This window comes from Phoxinus phoxinus (genome assembly GCF_949152265.1).
Source record: "Phoxinus phoxinus genome assembly, chromosome: 22".
NCBI classification, from domain to species: domain Eukaryota; kingdom Metazoa; phylum Chordata; class Actinopteri; order Cypriniformes; family Leuciscidae; genus Phoxinus; species Phoxinus phoxinus.
Window position 1 is genome coordinate 20,839,576 of NC_136897.1, and position 21,252 is coordinate 20,860,827.

The 21,252-nt window shown below is 39.7% G+C and overlaps 1 protein-coding gene across 2 annotated transcripts in view; it reads right to left on the minus strand.

The window, feature by feature from the left end:
* chd5 (chromodomain helicase DNA binding protein 5) overlaps positions 1-21,252 on the minus strand; it is a 38,911-nt gene that overhangs the window by 3,801 nt on the left and 13,858 nt on the right. Inside the window, exons 8-39 of one of the 2 annotated variants that reach the window (XM_079597292.1) lie at positions 18,314-18,480; positions 17,975-18,193; positions 17,183-17,389; positions 16,882-17,093; positions 16,649-16,780; positions 15,554-15,662; positions 15,248-15,439; positions 14,967-15,167; positions 14,579-14,716; positions 14,142-14,263; positions 13,793-13,966; positions 13,537-13,678; positions 12,637-12,768; positions 11,914-12,031; positions 11,698-11,822; positions 11,078-11,324; positions 10,813-10,985; positions 9,329-9,503; positions 9,151-9,216; positions 8,423-8,511; positions 8,202-8,335; positions 7,973-8,117; positions 5,194-5,353; positions 5,026-5,105; positions 4,748-4,943; positions 4,576-4,662; positions 3,705-3,857; positions 3,470-3,578; positions 2,583-2,715; positions 2,309-2,504; positions 880-1,043; positions 650-776 (exon numbers count right to left, since the gene is read on the minus strand). In XM_079597292.1, the coding sequence (XP_079453418.1) occupies positions 650-776; positions 880-1,043; positions 2,309-2,504; positions 2,583-2,715; positions 3,470-3,578; positions 3,705-3,857; positions 4,576-4,662; positions 4,748-4,943; positions 5,026-5,105; positions 5,194-5,353; positions 7,973-8,117; positions 8,202-8,335; positions 8,423-8,511; positions 9,151-9,216; positions 9,329-9,503; positions 10,813-10,985; positions 11,078-11,324; positions 11,698-11,822; positions 11,914-12,031; positions 12,637-12,768; positions 13,537-13,678; positions 13,793-13,966; positions 14,142-14,263; positions 14,579-14,716; positions 14,967-15,167; positions 15,248-15,439; positions 15,554-15,662; positions 16,649-16,780; positions 16,882-17,093; positions 17,183-17,389; positions 17,975-18,193; positions 18,314-18,480 (4,824 nt within the window). Of the gene's footprint in view, positions 1-649; positions 777-879; positions 1,044-2,308; positions 2,505-2,582; positions 2,716-3,469; positions 3,579-3,704; positions 3,858-4,575; positions 4,663-4,747; positions 4,944-5,025; positions 5,106-5,193; positions 5,354-7,972; positions 8,118-8,201; positions 8,336-8,422; positions 8,512-9,150; positions 9,238-9,328; positions 9,504-10,812; positions 10,986-11,077; positions 11,325-11,697; positions 11,823-11,913; positions 12,032-12,636; positions 12,769-13,536; positions 13,679-13,792; positions 13,967-14,141; positions 14,264-14,578; positions 14,717-14,966; positions 15,168-15,247; positions 15,440-15,553; positions 15,663-16,648; positions 16,781-16,881; positions 17,094-17,182; positions 17,390-17,974; positions 18,194-18,313; positions 18,481-21,252 lie in introns of both variants that reach the window. The other variant, XM_079597291.1, reaches the window with a different exon arrangement.

Below are 21,252 nucleotides of genomic sequence, written 5' to 3' on the forward strand. Positions count from 1 at the left end.
TATGCTGCAATAAGAATTCAAAGACATAAAAGTCTGGCTAAGGGAGACTAGATAAGTCTTAACCCAGCTAAGAAAATATGTTCTCTAAAAATTCTGAGACAAGTAGTATTATTTAAAAATGTTAGGTGAACATCCATATATTCTACAATGTTTAAAAAAAAACGTTAGATGAATTATGTATAAATAATGTTTTTGTGCTAACGTATTGAAAACATTATTAACTCTTTCCCCGGCATTGACAGAATTTTCCGTAATTTTTGAGACAACATTGTCTCCTCCATTGACGATATTTTCAGACTTTCTGCGTTTTCACTGTTATACGGTAGGGGGCGCTATTACGCATCTTCTGAAAGAGTAAAGAATCTCCGGATCAAAACACAGGCATAAAAGGAGCAGAAACAAGCGATAAAAGCATTGCTTATGCACATTGTAGTCTTTGAAACAAAAAAGCAATTTTATCAGCTTTTTGTCCAAAATGTTGCAGTTTTAATGAAACTTACAATTCAAGTGTTGATTAAAAAAAGAATGCATGAAGCTAGAATAAAACTTTTTTTAAAGCAGAGGCTCTATTCTTTTCTTATATATATGTTGCATGTTCAGATATTCATACAACAAAATATTCATTTCAAGACTAATGTAAGCCACTAACCACTGACGTACGGCCCCAGGGGCATCTGACTGTAGTTCACCATCGCTGTGCCTCCAGGTCCACGGAACCCTCCGGCAAAACTGCTATTATACATCTGAGAACAGCTGAAAGAGCCCTGAGGGAAAGGCTGAGGGGAGATGAAACAGAACATTCTAATATAAAGGTTCATTCACATAAGGCCCATTTATTATTTATCTTGTATGGACTACATATGGCAAGAGACGTGTCACCTGCTGAGGTGGCGGCTCGTTGCCCCGGCTGGTGAGCCTGCTGAGGATGCCCCGCTCTGACATCTGGAGCCGGGCGGACACGGGGGGGACCCGCGAAAGCATGGAGGGCAACCGCGTCACGTCAGCCTTCATGTCGCTTAACAGCTCCTCCAGCTGATTCAACACTGAAACAACACCAGTGAATATCAAAATAATAATAGTAAAATAAAACTATCAAAGAAATGTACAGTTGGAGTATTCAGCAAGGATGCATTCAATTGATAAAAAATGACAGTAAAGACATTTATAATGTTACAAAAGATTTCTATTTTAAATAAATCACATTTTAAACCATTTTTCTATTCATCAAATAATAATGAAAATTTTAGTTTTTCAACATTGGTAATAATAATAAATTTTTCTTGAGCACCTTGAGCATGAACTTGAGCATGTTCTGTTTCACTGTCTTGTTAGGTTTCTAGTCTTAGTTTTCATTGTCATTGCCTGAGTTCTTCATTAGTTGTCATGGTTTCTTATTTCCTTTGATTACCTTCCTTTGTATTTATGCCTTCTGTCTTCCTCAACTCAGATTCTCTTGTTAACATGTGCCTGAGTTCTCATCATGTTCATTAAAAGTATGATATTATCGCTCATTCTGCGCCACGCATCTTCCTTAGGTTTGCATTAACTACATGGCAACCAGTGACAATCAGCATATTATAATTATTTCTGAAGGATCATGCGACACTGAAGATTGAAGATGAAGATTTGCCACCACAAGAATAGATTACATTTTAAAATGTGAAAAGATCTTTAATATTCAGTTGGATTTTGACCCAGTGTCACCGCATTGTTTCATCTGCTAATAAGAAATTGTATAATATTCTATCCTTTGCTGCCAGAAAAAAAATATTTTACTTAATTGGATCAGTGATAAATCTCCATCTCTTAAAGATTGGTATGAGGTCATTTTTGAGTCGATTCCCCTGGAGCATCTTACCTATGTATTACATCTGGACCCCATCTGGACTATTTGGAAACTAATCTTCGCCCTAATATATTACAAGGAATTTTGTAATTATATAACTCTCTGGACATTGAACCTTTGTCCTCTTCTGCATCTTTTTGAAATTTGTTATTGTTTTGTTTTTATTCTCTAATCTGTTTTATTATGGTGTAGTCCTGTTTTATATAAACATCTGAGCTATTGGTGTTCCTTTATTTATTTATTTTGTGTGTTTTTTTTTTAGATGTCTAGTTATATTTGTATTATAATGAAAATTAAATAAACATAATTATATATATATGATGAGCATAAGACTTGATGAGCATAAGACTTTTGATCTTCTGTTCATGATTTTTGAACAGTACTGTACATATAGTTTTTATTTGGTTCATAAAGCTTCTAAGCATCAGTGTCACTGTGTTTATTATATTTTTAGAATAACACCTTTGTGCAGCACAGCATTGGCTGGCTTGTTACCAGCCAAGGACTCTTTGGAGAGGTGCTGATGGGACTCAGCCAGGCACTCCACCTCTGCGAAACGCGTGTTGAGGGCCATGGCAGGGTGACTGGGGTCCTGAGTCATATTCAGGTACGCTGCGCGCCGTAGCTGCTCCTCGATTACCAAAGCCTGTTCCAGGAGCTGAAACGGGAATGAAGAATGCGTGAATATGAAAGATTCTTTTTATTAAATTCAAATAAAACACATAATAATTTGTACCTTAAAACGTCTGGCGAGAAATTTATTCTTCATTTCTAAGTAGTTCCCTTTGTGCATTTCAGTCTTGAAAGGCTCATTGAGAATGGTGTACCGTGGGTCATTCTGAATGTCCTGCCAGCGGGCATAGCCATGTCTGAGAGTCCCTGGTTAAGGATTACCTTATTTACTAAAAAGGTTTTACACACAATTGCAATCCCAGCGGTGTGTGTGTGTGTGAGAGAGTGTGTGTGTGTGTGTGTGTGTGTGTGTGTGTTGAAAAACAGCACTTTAAAGAACACGTTGGGTGAACACTATTTTAAAAGACAGACCGTAAAGATAATTATAATATTATAATAGATTTCTATTTCATATCAATGTTGTTATTTTGAACATACTATTCATCAAAGAATCCTGAAAATGTATCTTGAATTCCACAAAAATATTAAGCAGCTCAACCGTTTCCAACATTCATAGTAATAGGAAATGTATTGTATCTTGAGCACCAAATCAGCATACTGTATAAGAATGATTTCTGAAGGATCATGTGACACTGAAAACTGGAGTAATGGCTGCTGAAAATTCAGCTTTTGTCATGTCATCACATAGAAAACAGTCATTTTAAAACTTAATAATATTTTTTAACTGTTTTTACTATCTTTTTGATCAAATAAATGCAGCCTTTGAGCATTAGACTTCTTTCAAAAACAAGTAAATGGCAGTGTTATTTTTCACCAATCCATTTATATTAAAACTGGTACATCACACTCAGTTATGCTTGTAACTACATTAAGAAAAGAAAAGAATTGTGTTTTTCTTTTTATTGTTTTTTGTTACAGTAAGATAGAAGCCATTATTATAGCAATATCAGGACAGCTCAAAAGCTCTATGGAAAGAACAGGTAAGGATACGTTACGATGCCAGCCAGCAGCCAGTAGTCATGGCGACGGTGCCAGATGTCGTACATTTTGCCAGATGACACAGCTGCGCGTTCCTCGTTCTGCCACAGTGTGTGTAATTCTGAACACACAAAAACAATCATGCACATCCATGCATTCTTTATCTCTGCAATAATTCACATAGAATTCTGAATGCGCTGTCCGCGAGACAGCAAATCTGAACAACATCAGTAAGACTGCAACTCACCTGTGAATCCTCCATCTGCGATGTTGAACATGAACCGAGTCTTGACGCTGATCTTGTCATCTCTGTGGCTCTCGTCTGTGTCGTCCCTCGCGTCTTTCTCTCCATTCAATTGGTTCACAATTTGTTCTTCAGACTTTAAATCATCAGGAATGGCTGCAAAAAATAAAACATTTTGACAGGAAGCATAAAATACGGGTTGGCACAGTACTTTTCATTAATAGGGTACAAATCGATGTCCTATTCACTTTTTAAGCCTTAAGGATCAAATGTTTTTTGTTGTGAGAATTATTAAACTGAATGACAATATTAGTGTTGTATGTGTGAAGCTCAAACATTCCACTCAAAGATATATATATATACTATTTTTACTTTTACTTTTGTACTTTTATTTAAGGGAAATATAAATGTATCAATAAATACCAACCAACATTTGGTCCCAATCTAACTCTTAGTTTTGTAGCTTAATTTAAACAAAATTTGCATTATTTTATTTTTAATTTTATTTATTTTCCAAATGTTGTCTATTTATTTTGGATGTCTGTATAATTTGTAATGCTAGAAAAATACAAAAATCACAAATCAGGGTTTTAAACAATATTCAGTCATTTTGGTTGAAGGGTTTAACAACAAAATGCAAAGGAAATGAATAGAACATAAAACAAGTAATATTTATTTTGACCTCCTGAGGGAGACAAACTATCTGAGGACACCTCTTTGTACTGACCATTTGTTGAAAAAGGTTTCAGGCCCTATTGTGTAGAAAGTGCACATTTTAAGATGCTAATTTGAAGATAAAATGGATCTGCAATCTCGGTGACCCCTTTTATTCTTTTTTTTGGAAGCATCATAAACAAATGCCACAAATGCTGACCTGGTTTTTGCTCCTTTTCGTCTAATTTTGCTGGGCTGGGTTTATTTTCCCCTCTCTCCGGAGAAGTTTCTTTCCCTTTACCGCAGTCTTAAATACACAAAATACTTTAATATTTTGTTTATTGAGAGAAATGTTTCATAGAATCATTATATGCATGGTGAAGAATCCTTACCCAAAGGTGTCTGATTGGCTGACTGCTCACTAGGCTTAGTGGGCGGCTGTGCTTGATTGGACGATGACTCTGAAGGGACAGGAGGGGTGTCATTCTTCTCATTCTCTTCTATTCGTTTCTCCTCCGGACTGCCGCTCTTTGACTCTTCTCCCTCACTGGTCTTCTCTGGTGCAGGGGAGGGTTCTGGTATAACTGGCTGTTGTGAGAAGAGATTCATTTTAATAAAGACAATTGAAATGAGAGACAGAGGAGATATTTCTTGATGACTTTAGTCTGACCTCAGGGTCCAGCGATTTGGTGCTCTCTGGTTCTGTAATCTCCTTGTCTTCTTGAGAACCGGACACCGACTCCGTCTTATCTTTTTTGTTAAAAAAGCAAATGTTACTGTCTAATTAACCACAAACCACCAGCATTTCATTATATAGAACACATACACTCTCACACACCTGAAGGTACAGGTGTGCTGGGTTGAGTCGGAACCGGACTGGCAGGAACAGGCGTGTTGGGGTCCGATGAGACACTTTCAGTGAGTTTTTTCAGCTCCAAACCCACAGGAATCAAATCTGGTGTACTAAACTTCCCATTTACATGCTCAAACTCCTGAACCTACATACACAACAAAAACAAGGGCAAGAGAAAGTGTAAGTAGTTTTAGTTTGGCAAATTAAAACTTGGATTTAATTTTATTTTTAAATATGTATTTTAGTTTAATTTTAAAGCCCTGCTTAATTTGGATGCATATTTAATATGTATTGCTAGAAAAATAAATATATATGCAGTCCATATACACTCCTGGGTGTCACAATCACGTTACTTTGGACTCGTTGTGTTTCGTCATCGTCTGCCATCGTCACTCATTTGTTGTCCCGGACACTGAATTATGTTCAGCTGTGAACTCAATCATCATCATCATCATCACCTATACTGTACTGTATGTTCGGTTCTCTGAAGTGTCTGGTGTCGTCTTTAGTGGATGTGTTTTATGTTGCTACTGTATGTTCCTGTCTGGATTACCCATTGGATTTATTAAAGGTGACATATTATGCCCCTTTTCACAAGATGTAGTCAAGTCACCTTCATTTATATAGCGCTTTTAACAATATAGATTGTATCAAAGCAGCTTTACAGTGATGATAGGAAATTAAAGTAACAGCGATAGCGGCTTTACATCAGCTCTAGATTAAGTTTACTGTCCTGTCCAGGTAAAGTTAGATTTGATTGATTCACTTCTGTCGCAACGATCATTAGTTAACATGCGGCTTTGCATGCTTTGCTCCAACTTTTGCCATTGCGTTAGGGTTAGGGTGGTTTACAACTGGTTACACTGTTGTAAACCAAATGGCGGCGCTGTGGGTAGAAACGTGCAGATTAAGGGGCGGAAATATTCTAATAAAATCCCCTACCTACATCAGAAGGGGGACGAAATCTGATCAGCTTATTTTTTGACATGCTTGCAGAGAAAGGCTTACCAAAACAACTGGTTATCACTTTTCACGTTTTCAGGGTTGGTAGATGCACAGGGGACCCAATTATAGCACTTAAACACGGAAAAAGTACGATTTTCATGATACGCCCCCTTTAAATATTACCTTATTGCCTTAATCTTCATCTTCGTGTATGTGTTTATACAACCACCCGCATGACAAAGGGGGAAAAAAAAGGCTAAATATTTAGTGGTCTTTTAATGGGCTTAAACATTTGAATCACAAATCACTGGTCAGGAAATTAGCACAAATACTGTAGATAAAATAACTGAACGAACATTGATCATAACATCTGATCAATTGTGGGAAGCAAGCCATTCTGCAATATTCTCCTGTACTCCAAAGCATTAATTGACTATTCACAGTGAAGTAGCTCACCAATACCAGCAGATAAAAAGGCTCCCACACAATGACACCTCTTCCTCCATGCTTCACCGTGGTAAAGATGCATTTATTATTATATTTATCAGCAGATTTTTGAAGACAGCTCTGGAGCATCACCATGCAACTCGTGTTTCATTGTGATTCATCACCCAACACACAACTTCCCATTATCTGCAAAAACCTCATTCTGCCTTTAATGTTTTTCTGAGACAGCAATGCCCAGAGGAAATAAAAATAAAACAATGAGATCACTAACATCTCAAATGTTTCTCCTAGACAAAAATGAGGTTACTTTAACATCAAATGGAGACTTTTGCTTCTTGAGTCTCTTGTCTCCTGACACAAACTCTAACACTCTCATATTGGTCTCCTTTAAAGTTTTAGAAGATATCTCATCATCATCGTCACACATATTTTTCTCCTTAGCTGGAGACTCTGGATCACTCACATTTGTCTCCTCTGAAGTTTAGAAGAGATCTCATCATCATCACACACTATGCTCAGATTTTTCTCCTCAGCTAGAGAAACTGGAGCTCCCATATTTGTCTCTAAAATTTTAGAAGAGACCTCAATAATATCACACAATGTGCTCAGATTTTTCTCCTAAACTAAAGACCCCGATGGTCTCATTTTGTCTCCAAAGTTTCAGACAAAATCTCAATAATGACAATAATAATATATGATGATAATAATATTAATACAAAAAGAGCAACCTTTTGCAAGAAAATAAAGAGATCTCCCATGTTTCTCACAGCCCATTCTCATTTTGGACTCCTTTTTCTCAGAACTTTTTCATGTCTTTAGGAGAAACATCTGAGACACTGTTGACACTGTCACGACTCACAACTAATAAAATAACCAATAAAATATTCCTATAATGGAGTCTTGAAAGAGATTGCCGCAAGACAAAGAAGAGATGTTCTATGTTTCTTCTACCACATTCTCACGTTTGGCTCTTTTTCTCTCAAACATTTCTCATGTCTCATTTGTGCCTACTTTTATTTATTTTTAGGAGTAACTTTAGGAGTTTAGGAATTTTAAGAGAAACATATGAGACATTGTTGAAACTAAAATAAGAGATATCACAACTTAGAGAATCACAACTAAGTCTCATGAGCTTAAAAGGAGCAAAATCTGAGCAATACAATCATCTCTGGGTGGCTTTTGTAAGTAGTGCATTTGCTTACATTTTGTTAATTTCCTGACCAATAATTTGTGGTTAAGACAATTAAAAGCTTAGTGTTTATCCATTGTGACCCATTTAGTTTTTTGCCCAGGAGTATATATAAATTAATAATTAAACAAATAATAATTCCATCAAAACAGTGCACATAAAATGCAGTAAGTAATTCATCACCTTCTTGCGCACCAGAGACATGACACCGATCCGGGTGAGAACGTGTTGGCGGGACAGGCCTTCCCTCGGGACCCCATCTGCAAATGTCTCTGCTCCATCTGCCCCCGGCTCACACAGGTGCCTCATGAACAGAGACACATAAGCCCTGAAGAACACACAAGAATAAAGACCAACGAATGCAAATGCAGAAAAAATATAAACAGACTATTACAGAGAGACACACACATACCTAAACTCCTTTTCACTTTTCCCTCTCAGGTCACGGACCAGCCAGTGAGAGTTGAAGGCATCTTGTGGGGGCATTCCCCAGCGCATAATCGCATTCAGGAAGGCTTTCCGCTGCCGGGCGTTAAATCCCAATACCTAAAATCCCAAAGGTAAATAGCCAAAGCTTCACTTGATGAAAGGAATTACACAATGCACTTTTCATAATACTGAAAGAAGATTCACCTCTATATTTCCACCAACTCTAGCCAGCAACGGCGGCAACGGTTTGTCCCGATCACTCTTCAGCTGTCTGCGGGATTGTCTGCGTCCTCCTGAAGGAAAAGTAACTCATTTAGGTGTCTGAAAGTCTCCAAGTACTTTGATGTCTGACATCAAGCATTCACTACTGTCCATAACTGTGGGGTCAGAATTTTTTTTAAATGTTTTTTATAAAACATTTTTTTTTTTTTTCACCAATGCTGCATTTTAATCATTTATTTAATATATTGTGGAATTATTTCGAAATAAAAAATAACAAATAATTTCTATTTATTACTATTTCTATTTTAATATATTTTAAAATGTATTCCTGTGATGGCAAAGCTAAATTTTCAGCATCATTACTCCAGTCTCTAGTGTCACATGATCCTCTAATATTCAAATATATGCTGATTTGGTGCTCAAGAATTTTTTTTTATTATTATAAATGTTGAAAACAGTTGAGCAGCTTAATATTATATGGAAACCGAGATTTGCAACCTTTTTTCCGGTATTTTTTGATGAATAGAACGTTCAAAAGAACAGCATTTATTTGAAATAGAAATCTTGTTTTAATGTTAGAAATATCTTAACTGTTACTTTTGATCAATTTAATGCATTCTTGCTGAATAAAAGTATTCTTTTTTCTTTTCTTTTTTTTATCGTACTGATCCCAAACTTTTGAACAGAAGTGTGTATATAAGGACGCCTACCTTCAGGTCGTTCCTCAAAATCTTCATCCTCGTCCTCGGACCCGACAGAGTACTCTGACTGGTTATCTGAAAGATCGTCCTGCCATTCTGAGAACAGGATTGAGACGGAAATTCTTGTACACATATATATGCAGTTTTATGCTGAGTTATAGCACTGTCAGCATCTGTGTTTGTGTACCTTGATCCTCCTGAGAGGCGTCATTATAGTTGACCTGTTTGCGGATGCGTTTCCCTTTGCCCAGGTTCCTGGCCAGATCCTCCTGCTGCTGCTCGTAATGGTGCCTCAAGAGCTTCTCCCAGTAATCTGGATCAACATTCTCTTCCTGCTTAATAATCTCCCTCTGGACCTCCTCCTGCAGGAACACCAACACAAATACAGATCATACATCACGGGCCTCTTGTTGACTTCAGTTAAGATCATTAGAATTATTATAGACTAACAATAATCCTAAATATTTGGGATTTGTATGAGATAATATAATTGTTTTTTGTATTATTTAGTCCCTTTAAGCTACATGAAGCCTTTCCTCCATAATACAGGTTTTTGGCCCAACAAAGAAGCCTTCCTTACAAAAAGAACTGTGGTGGTACCATCATGGTACAGTGAAGGTATGGTTAATAATTGTACTTTGATATATAACAAGGTACTGAATGATTACCGTATTCATATACCACGGTACTCCAAGGTAGTCCACAAATCTTTATCTTTAAGACTTACTGTCTGCCCTGCCATTTTTCTATCGCTGAAATCGAATTCCTTTGTTCAGACAGCTGTGTATCTATATGGGTTGCTAAAGTAACGATGTAAGCATCAGCATGATCCCTAAAGTGAATTCGAACACAGCTCCAAATACTGCGTACTTTGTATGACATTACATAGACATTTGTTTATGTTTTTGAAAGAAGTTTCCTAAGACCTTAGACCTCGGCTACATTTATTTGATCAACAATACAGTACAAACAGTAGTGAAATATTATTACAATTAATATATATATATATATATATATATTTTATTATTATTATTTTTTTTCTTGTGATGGTAAAGCTGAATTCTTTGATGAATAGAAAGTTCAGAAGAACAGCATTTATTTGAAACAGAAATTTTCTGTAACATTATAAATGTTTTACAGCCATTTTAGATAACTTTAATCCCTCCTTGTTAAATAGAAGTATTAAAAAAAGCTTTAAAAAAACAACAACTTCAACTGTTGACTGGCAGTGTATGCGTCAGGTTACAAAATAAAGAAAATTATATACAACCCGATGTGACTGTTTAATTGAAAAGAAAAATTATTTTAATAATAAAAAATAATGAAACGTGTAAAAATCGATTTCACTGCATTGCACATTTTTTTGTCTTTTCAGACTGCAAAAAAAACAAAAACAATTCAGAGATGCCAAATAATCAGATTTTTTTCTGCCTGCAGGAACAATGCCGTCCCTCCACATAATACTAAAACCATAAGCAAACAACAATCCAAGGGGCTTTTGTGAAAAAGCAGCAACTTGCAAAACTATGCCCTCTTGAGCATACAAGAGTCAAATAAATAAAGCATTTCTAAGGTAGTCATTCTGAAAGGATGAGCTACCATTCATCTTTGATCCCTTGTTTAATAAAAAAAAGAGGTAGAGGAACAAGCAGTAAAGCATCTGTATCTCACCTCTCCATCCTCCTCTCTCACCACATACTGAGCCACTTTAAATGAGCTCAGGTACTCGTTCATGTTCTGGATTTCTGTGTCTTCAGTGGCATCCTGACTACGATCCAGCAGTTTAGAGATGGCGTTATCGTCATAGTGTATCACACTACCCTCCTCTCCTTCTTTATTGTCTCCTGCAAAAAAAGATTTAGTATGTGAACTATTGGAATCCACTAAATCCACAAACAAAGTGCAGAAACATTTATCGTAAACCACTTCAGCTTACCCATCGTCCTGGCAGCTTCCACATCGTCTTTGAAAAGCTCCTCGGTGCCAAACTTGAGGATGTCGTCTAGTTCCTGTTTGGACATGGAGCCTGTCTTAGAGCCCAAGCCAGGACGCACCACCAGGTGGGTCAGCATCATCTTTCGCTTGGCCACCTGGGTAATACGCTCCTCTACGGATGCCCGAGTTACAAAGCGATAGATCATCACCTTTTTATTTTGCCCGATACGATGTGCCCTGCTGAATGCCTGCATGGACAAGGAGAATAGATGAAGACAAAGTGAAAGAAGAACACAAGCAAGAAAAACATAAGTGATAATTAAATAATGGAGAGCTATAGATAAACACGATTTCGTAATATATATATCAATATTATACGTATAATATATATACACACACACATATATATATATATGTATATTGTTATTTTCATATTTTCTAGCAGTCCAGCATCCATCATTAAGCATCCAGATTAAACTTAAATTTAAAAAATACAATTATATATATAATATTATATATTAATATATGATATATTCTTGCTAGTAGCTTGTAGTGCAGTTAAATACTTTAATAGTATTTTAACTACACAGTTTACTTCCCCAGCACTGGTGTTTGCATTACCTGAATATCATTGTGTGGGTTCCAGTCAGAGTCATATATGATCACTGTGTCTGCGGTTGCCAGATTGATGCCCAATCCTCCAGCACGTGTAGAGAGCAGAAAACAGAACTGCTGAGCCCCGGGTGCTGCACAGGGTGACACACAGTCAGTATGAGTGCCTTAGTACTATCCACACACGCACAGACATCACTGCAGGTTTACTGCCGGCATCCTCACCGTTAAATCGATCGATGGCCTCCTGTCGCAGGCCCCCTGTGATGCCCCCGTCAATACGCTCATATTTATACCCCTCAAACTCCAGGAAGTCCTCTAGCAAATCCAGCATCTTTGTCATCTGAGAGAGGGATCAACAGTGCAGGACAAGACACAAACAAAAAAGATACCGTTATCCAACTAAGGGAAAAATGGCAGCATTAAGCACAATGTAAAGCAAACCTGGCTTGCCAGCTCATACTTAATTCCATCCATGCAAAATACAACAACAAGAGGACACAGAAGCACGGCACTCCCCTTTAATCAAGCTTAAAAGACTGAAGAAACAACTACCGTATAACATTAATATGTATGTTTATTCTCAAGCACTTAGAAATAAAAAAAGGGTGGAAAAATGAAGTCTCATCGAGACAACCCCCCTTTACCTGTGCCATTCATCAAATTAATGGATGCATTGATTCCACAGGCAATTTAAAATGGGAGGGAAAAAAGTCAGAGGACTAAACAACAAAGCAGAGATAAATATAGGCTCCGCCTTTTCATTTGTCAACTCCATTTAAAAGATGAATGAGCTCCACTTTTATTTTCTATTCACAGTTTACCATCTAATTAATCTTCCATTGAAATAGAGGCAAGTCCGCCTCATACAGTATTTCTGGGTTTTTTTTTTGTTATTCACATGGCATTTTGAGCTTCAAAAGAGGGAATAAATACCACACACTATACCTGAGAGAAGATAAGAACCCTGTGCCCTTCGTCTTTGAGTTTTTTTAGCATCTTCTGAAGCAGGGTGAGTTTCCCTGAGGATTTCACCAGGAGGTTACCGTCGTAAGAACCGTTGGGTAAGACCGGAGCTTCCTGCATGCATAAAAATCAAGTTATTTCAAACACTAATTTAACATAATGCCATATGTTATGCTGACCAAGGCTGCATTTATTTGATGAAAAAAATATCACATTAAATATGAAATATTACAATTTAAATTCTATTTCATTTACAATTTTTTTAAACAATTTCTTCTTGTGATGGCAAAGCTGAATTTTCATTCTTCAGTGTCACATGATCCATAGAAAAACATTCTAATATGTTGATTTGATGCTCAAGACACATGTCTTATTATTATCATCAATAAAAATAATAATAACAGTAAAATAATATAAAATAATTATATTTTGTGGAAACCGTGATCGATTTTTTGTCAGGATTCTTTCTAAAAGAGAAAAAAAAAGCATTTATATCACATACAAATCGTTTGTAACATTTGATAATAACTTCTGATAGTAAAATAATTCATTTAAGGATCATATTTGATTACTTTTGCATCATTGATTCTGTTATTCTCCTGTTTCTTACTGTGAAGCTGATTTGAAACAATCTGTATTGTATAATAGCACCATATAAATAAAGGAGACCTAAAAAACGTTTTGTCCTTGAGAATGTAATATACAGCTAGTCTTATGTTTCTTAGACACTAAGAAACAATACACTCCTGAACAAAAGCTTCTCAGCCTTTAAATAGCTCTTATAAAACAGAAACTGTATTGCCATTACATGTGCTAAAAATAAACAACAGCAGTGGTATAAATTGGGGGCCTCCGTATGTTCTCCTCCCCTTCCCTCCTCACCACTGCAGCCACTGGAAACAAGTAGGGATGGTTGCAGCATTTCTTCAAGTCCATCATGATGTTAAGAAGGGACACCTGGTTCCCTCCTCCCTTGGAATTCAATGCCTCAAAGTTACGTGTTAAAATGAACTTGTAGTATTTCCTGTGAGAGAGAAAATATTAAACAGGGGTATTATAGTTAATGGAAAAGTAAAGCTTTTTTAAATGTATTACTTGAAATAAATGAACATTAATGAAAAAAAAAACTATGACTGACTTCTGCATTGGGCTGAGTTCTACTCGCACTATGAGCTCGGTTTTTGCCGGCATGTTCTTAAACACATCTGCCTTCAGTCTTCTGAGCATGTGTGGCCCCAGCAGGTCGTGTAGTTTTTTAATCTGGTCCTCTTTCGAGATGTCCGCAAACTCCTCCAGAAAGCCCTCCAGGTTACTGCGCACAGCAACATTTTCATTTGGATATAAGGGAAGATAGAATTCACTTCCATCAAATCATATGAAAAACATGTTCCATTATAAGCCCTGAGATTGCTCTGCGGGGGATCATTATTCTACGAGCGGATCTACAGTATGAATCACCAGGTGAATCATGCAGGCTGCAATCTTACTTGAAGCGCTCCGGGGTGAGAAAGTTGAGCAGGTGAAAAAGCTCTTCGAGATTGTTCTGCAAAGGGGTTCCGGTCAGGAGCAGCTTATAGTAGATTTTGTAGCCGTTCAGAATTCTGAAAAACTGAGCGTTGATTTATTGATTATAATATCTAAAGCTATAAATAATAATATTATGAAATAAAGTGGGGCGCAAAAGTTTAAACCTGAAAATGTTTTCGTTTTTATTACATACATTTTTTAAGATTTTAAACAATGTACAACTAAGGTAAAATGTAAAATTGGAAAATATATATATTTAAAAATTCTGCACTATTGGGAACTGGTAATAGATCAAATATTTAATATTAGTAATAAAACAATTATTTTACATTTTACAATTGTTATGACTATGATGATGTCAGCAAAGCAATTGTAAATCTTTCCTTGAATTCTGTACCTTTGACTGGTTATTCTTCAGTCGGTGGGCTTCATCCACGACCAGACATGCCCAGGTAATAGAGCCAAGTATGGCCTGATCAATGGTGATCAGTTCATATGATGTCAGCAGGACATGAAACTTTATCGGCGTGTCCTTCTGTGATGGAAAAGTGCGATATAACAACTGACTCAGAAACAATGCATCTCTAAATTAAACCTTTCAGAAGCTAGGACACTTTGTAAATTGTTTGGATGCTGAAAAACTTATTCAGGTACCAGTAAAAATCATCTTTGAAATTTGTGAACAAAAAAGTGTTTTGGTGCAAAATATTGTTTCGGTTGGAACATTAATTCACTCTGAATGAATTATAACATCAGGTTGACGTTAATCAACAACATTCTCTCACCTTCATGCGGAAAACCTTGCGACCCGATTTGACGGCGCTGTCCTCGAAGGTAAATTCATTCTCGCGTATGACGGCCCTGCTGTCTTTGTCCCCCGTGTAAGTCACCACGTAGAAATCCGGAGCCCACATCTCGAACTCTCTCTCCCAGTTGATGATGGTGGAGAGTGGCGCACTGACCAGAAACGGCCCTTTGGAGTGACCCTGAAACAAGCAACTCAGTTACACTCTGTTTCCTTCCACTCTCAAATGCATTTGAAAGAAAGTTCAAGTGGCGCCCAGACCTCTTTGTAGAGTGAGTACAGGAACACTATAGTCTGCACAGTCTTGCCAAGGCCCATTTCATCAGCCAAGATTGTGTCGGTTCCTTGGGCCCAAGAGAAGCGCAACCAGTTCAGGCCTTCCAGCTGGTATGGGTGCAAAGTTCCCCCTGTCTCATCGATGTACCATGTCTGCTGTTCAAACTTGATGGTGGGCTGTGTCCAATGACATATACATTTGTGAGGGAGTCATAATGGGATTCAATCTACGCAAAAAAAGTGACAACTGAAAAAGTGGCAAAAAATACATTAGGCAAAATAGCAACTCACATCCACAACTGGAGTGTCTGGTGGAGGTTCTCTCCTCTTCCCTTCCTCTTTGAGTCTCTTTCCCTTTCTAAACAGCAGGGGGTGATAATTTTCACCGAGCACCTGATTCCTGGAAAAAGTGTAAGTGTAAGTGCTTTTCACACATAGCGTTCCATTACTTTTTTTTAAGCATCTCACAAAATTATTGTGAGAAGTTTATCGTATTAGATATAGATAAAATATGATTTAACATAAAGTGAACCTAGCATAAACAGTTTAGTTTTAAACACATCAAAAATCTGCATTCCTGCCTTACAATTGTGGTTTTGGCTTTCAACCATCTCATATTTTTGACCTATTTAACTGATATGTAGTTTACAGTATAAAAACGAAAAATGTCTTTGTAATGTTATTGTAGTAAAAAAATTATGAACTAATTCTAAAAAGCAAAACTACCATTCAAATATAACACACTAATATTTGAAAAATGTAATGAAAATAATAATAAAAATATAATTTTCATATAATGAAAAATATATTATATATATATATATTAATATTAATCTAAATAATGTTCAATTACAGGTATTAATTTTGTTTTGCCTATAAGTTATACGTTTTTTTTTTTTACTCTCAAAGTGACGGTAGCTATTAACTTCACCAAGGACCATGGTTTCAGCTAAAAATCTTCTTCACTGTTCCACTGAATAAAAAAAGACATTAATTGCTGTGAGTAAATTAACATATAAATTAACATATATTAACATATATATATATGCCAGAATTAGTAACAGTGTTTCAAATTTAAATGTATAGTTCACCCAACAACTTTTTTTTGCTGTATAACAAATATATATATATATATACACAAAACACTATTTCATTTTGGATGTGTTTGTTTATTGCTAAAATGCATTGCAGGGATGCAGATAATAAAAAATAAAATAAAAAAGTAAATTTAATAAAAAAGTTATAAATATAAAATATTTAGCTTGAATTTCTAAGGCTGATGATTAAGAGCTTCAGGCCATACAATATTTAGTACCCTCTTCAGGAAAGTTCTACCTTCGTGTTGACATACCATCTAAATCTACATCCAAACTTGAAACGGCTTACCTGTGGTCCCAGTAGGCTTGTTTAAAGCTGTCATAATCTGGGACGGTGAAGTCATCAGCCTCCCAGGTGCACTGGTCATATGGCAAATCTCTCCACTTGATCAGGTAGTGTACATCTCCATCCTTATCAAAACTTCAACATACACAACACAGTCTTAAAGCATATATATAAATCAGAATTGTCAGCAAGAAAAGCAGAGTAGCTTTAGCACAAGTGACTGTGGCCCACTGTACCTGTGGTTGTGAATCCGGTGAATGATCATCCATTCCGGCTTGATGCCGTAACGGTAGAATTGTTCCTCCATGGCTGCATACTGAGGGTCTTTGCTCCTCCTCTTCTCGTTGTTCAGCTCCTCCTCCCCAGAGCCATAGTCGTACGGTGGCGGTTCGTCCATGTCGTTCTTCCGCTGGTAGTTACGGTACATTACTGTGTGATATAGCTCCAACTGCATCAAGGGATATAACATAAGCTGAGATACAGGAACAAGCCAAACGAGCATTAGTGATTTAATGTGAGGTAATGTTGGAATCCCACCTGAAGTTCGCTGACCCAGGAGCAGTGCCAGTAGGACAGGGCAGCCCATTTCACAAACAGCTGCCTCTCTGGACGGCCCTTCAGTGGTATTTTGGCCAAACCATCCACCTTCTCTCCATCCTGCCCAAGGGGAACCTCAGGTGGTAGAGGAGGATCGCCCCACGCCCAGTGCAGAATCTTCTGGACTTTCCCTTTTAGCGGTGGGCACTAGGGGAAACGGGCATGAGGAATATTGTTCAGCTACAATGTTCACAACAATTAGTATATTTACTTCCGGTTTGAGTTTGATTCCAGCAGAGCTTAAAATAATTTGATTTATGTATATATATATATATATGTTTCTTGATCACCAAATCAGCATATTAGAATGAAGAAGAATATTTGTGGCACTGAAGACTGAAGAGACTTGGTTTTGTCCATGAGGAATTGATTGGCTCATGTGACCTTGCGCCAATGTAATCAGAAAAGAGTCATTTTGAGTAAAGGTTATGAGCGCACTGCGCACATGAATACATTTGAAAAAGATACAAAATTATAATAATAATAATGGTGTGCACAGATAAATAATTTCTAATAAACATAAAAAATGATTGATTTTTAATTTATGGTGACTTTTATGTTTGATATCGTGAAAATGAACACTTTTAAAAAACTTATCGTGAAATATATCACACATATCATCTTCAAAGCAAGTTTTATTTTCAGCTACTTGAGAGACTGCGATTTGTCTCAGAGAAAATGATTGCTTTGCAACTGCGTTGACCTGAACTGATCCATGCATACGTTTCTCACCATGCATCGTGGACACAGCCACTCTCCATTGGGAATCTCAGGAAGAGGTGGGTTGAGACAGTGGATGTGGTAAGAGGAAGGGCAGGTATCACAGCACAGCAGCTCTCCTCCATCCTTACACACTCTGCAGAACTCCATGTGGTCGTCTTCCTCCTCACCGGCAACCTCGTCTTCCTCCTCCTCGTCATCTTTGGCCTCCCACTGAATGCCTTCTTTTTCCTGAGAGATGAGGCAGTAAACTGTCAATTCAAATAGCAGAGGTTCTGTGGCCTTGGATATACTAGAATGTATTGTTTTGCATGGATATGCTTGTTGTCAAGCAGGAAGGAATTTCCTCACGCAGTGGGGGCAGCTCCATTTGCCTTCTGGGGCTTTCTCCAGTTCTGGATCCAGACACACCAGGTGATATGCTCTGGGACAGGTGTCACATAGAATGATCTCTCCTCCCTGCTGACAAACCTCACAGTAGTCTTGATGGTCTGTCTCGTAGCCGTCTCCATCCTCTCCTACACGAATACAGTTTAATGAGAAACCTGTTATTGTTTTATGGAACATAAGTATTGTGCAATTTCAACACATAATACTTTATCATTTTAAAAACAATATTCCAGTACAAAAATGATTCGGTCATTAAGACACTACTGCTCAAGTTTGGGGTCAGTAAAACTGTTTTTGACAGAAAGTATTACTTTTATTCAGCAAGGATTGAATCAAAATTGATCAAAAGATTTCAAATTAAAATCAGTTCTGTTCTTTTGAACTTTCTATTCATCAAAGACTACTGAAAATAATTGATCAGTTTCCACAAAAAAATGTTAAGCAACAACTGTTTTCAATATTGTGTCACAGTGTCTGGTTTATGTTCCTTGGGTCACCACTAGATGTCCTCCTTCCTCACGGTGTCCATCACACTAGTGAACTACATTTCCCACTATCCTTATTCTTCATTGCACTCAGCTGTCCCTTGTCACTAATCATTGCACTCAGCCTATTCCCCATTAGCATTGTCATTTCCCTGTGTATATATACCCTGTCTGTTTTAGTATGTGTCACGGAGTCCTTGTTTAATGTCCCCACACTTCCGTTCCTGTTGTTCATGTCTTGTTTCTTTGGATTGTTCTACTGGATTTTGACCCTTGCCTGGACTGGTTTTGTGAGTACGGATTTCCCCTAATAAATACTGCGCCTGGAACTTAACTTTTCCTGTGTGTGTGTCGTGACAGAAGGACTCCGTCACACAAAAGGATCCAGCAGTATGTTTGCGAACTTCTCTTCCCCAGTCAACGAGCGGGAGAGGAGAGAGCGTTTTGAGGGAACCCGTCTGGTCATTTTTCATGGGACCCGGGGAGGTCGCAGAGGAGTGGTTGGTCGAGAGGGAATCCAACACCACTCTCCACCATGGTCCCCCTTCGACTCTGGGCTGGTGAGGGACGGGTCGGAGCCACCGTCTTGCCGTCATAGACGGAGAGGGGGTAGGAGACGCAAGTCTGCCAGTCCGGAGACTGATCTCACCCCAGAGGTCGTCCCCGTGCAGCCTGCTGTCATCCCAGAGGCCGTCCCCGTGCAGCACGCTGTCGTCCCGGAGGCCGTCCCCGTGCAGCACGCTGTCGTCCCGGAGGCCGTCCCCGTGCAGCACACTGTCGTCCCGGAGGCCGTCCCCGTGCAGCACGCTGTCGTCCCGGAGGCCGTCCCCGTGCAGCACGCTGTCGTCCCGGAGGCCGTCCCCGTGCAGCACGCTGTTGTCCCGGAGGTCGTCCTGGAGCAGCCCAGCATCAGTCCTGCCACGACCAAGAAAGCTGTCTTCCTGTTCCACGCATTGGCAGTTCTGCATGCATGGAGGAAGCATGTCGGCCCGAAGGCCGTGCCCGAGCAGCCCACTGTCGTCCTGGAGCAGCCCACCATCAGTCCTGCCACGGCCAGGAGAGCTGTCTTTGGGTTTTACGCATTGGTGGTTCTGCACGCTTCGAGGAAGCACTTGAGTTCCGCCCAGCCAGAGACTTTTCACGTTACGTCTGCCAAGGCAGAGACTGTTCCTGAGCCTGTGTCTTCGGACAAGATGGCCGCCACAGAGACTGTTCACGTCACGTCTGCCGAGCCTGTGTCTTCAGACAAGATGGGCGCCACAGAGACTGTTCACGTCACGTCTGCCGAGCCTGTGTCTTCGGACAAGATTGCCGCCGCCGAGACTGTTCATGTCACGTCTGCCGAGCCTGTGTCTTCGGAGAAGATGACCGCCACCGAACCTGTGTCTTCAGACAAGATGGCCACCGTCGAGCCGCTGGTGTCTGTTCCTGAGCCGCTGGTGTCTGTTCCTGAGCCGGTGGCGTCGGTTGCAGTTCCTGAGCCGGTGGCGTCGGTTGCAGTTCCTGAGCCGGTGGCGTCGGTTGCAGTTCCTGAGCCGGTGGCGTCGGTTGCAGTTCCTGAGCCGGTGGCGTCGGTTGCAGTTCCTGAGCCGGTGGCGTCGGTTGCAGTTCCTGAGCCGGTGGCGTCGGTTGCAGTTCCTGAGCCGGTGGCGTCGGTTGCAGTTCCTGAGCCGGTGGCGTCGGTTGCAGTTCCTGAGCCGGTGGCGTCGGTTGCAGTTCCTGAGCCGGTGGCGTCGGTTGCAGTTCCTGAGCCGGTGGCGTCGGTTGCAGTTCCTGAGCCGGTGGCGTCGGTTGCAGTTCCTGAGCCGGTGGCGTCGGTTGCAGTTCCTGAGCCGGTGGCGTCGGTTGCAGTTCCTGAGCCGGTGGCGTCTGTTGCAGTTCCTGAGCCGGTGGCGTCTGTTGCAGTTCCTGAGCCGGTGGCGTCTGTTGCAGTTCCTGAGCCGGTGGCGTCTGTTGCAGTTCCTGAGCCGGTGGCGTCTGTTGCAGTTCCTGAGCCGGTGGCGTCTGTTGCAGTTCCTGAGCCGGTGGCGTCTGTTGCAGTTCCTGAGCCGGTGGCGTCTGTTGCAGTTCCTGAGCCGGTGGCGTCTGTTGCAGTTCCTGAGCCGGTGGCGTCTGTGGCAGTTCCTGAGCCGGTGGCGTCTGTGGCAGTTCCTGAGCCGGTGGTGTCTGTGGCAGTTCCTGAGCCGGTGGTGTCTGTTGCAGTTCCTGAGCCGGTGGTGTCTGTTGCAGTTCCTGAGCCGGTGGTGTCTGTTGCAGTTCCTGAGCCAGGGTCTGTCTCTGTTCCGCCTTGGTCTTCACCGCCATGGCCGCCCGAGTGGTCGGCTTCACCCTGGTCGTCTCCGCCATGGCCGCCCGAGTGGTCGTCTTCACCCTGGTCGTCTCCGCCGTGGCCACCCGAGGGGTCTTCACCCTGGT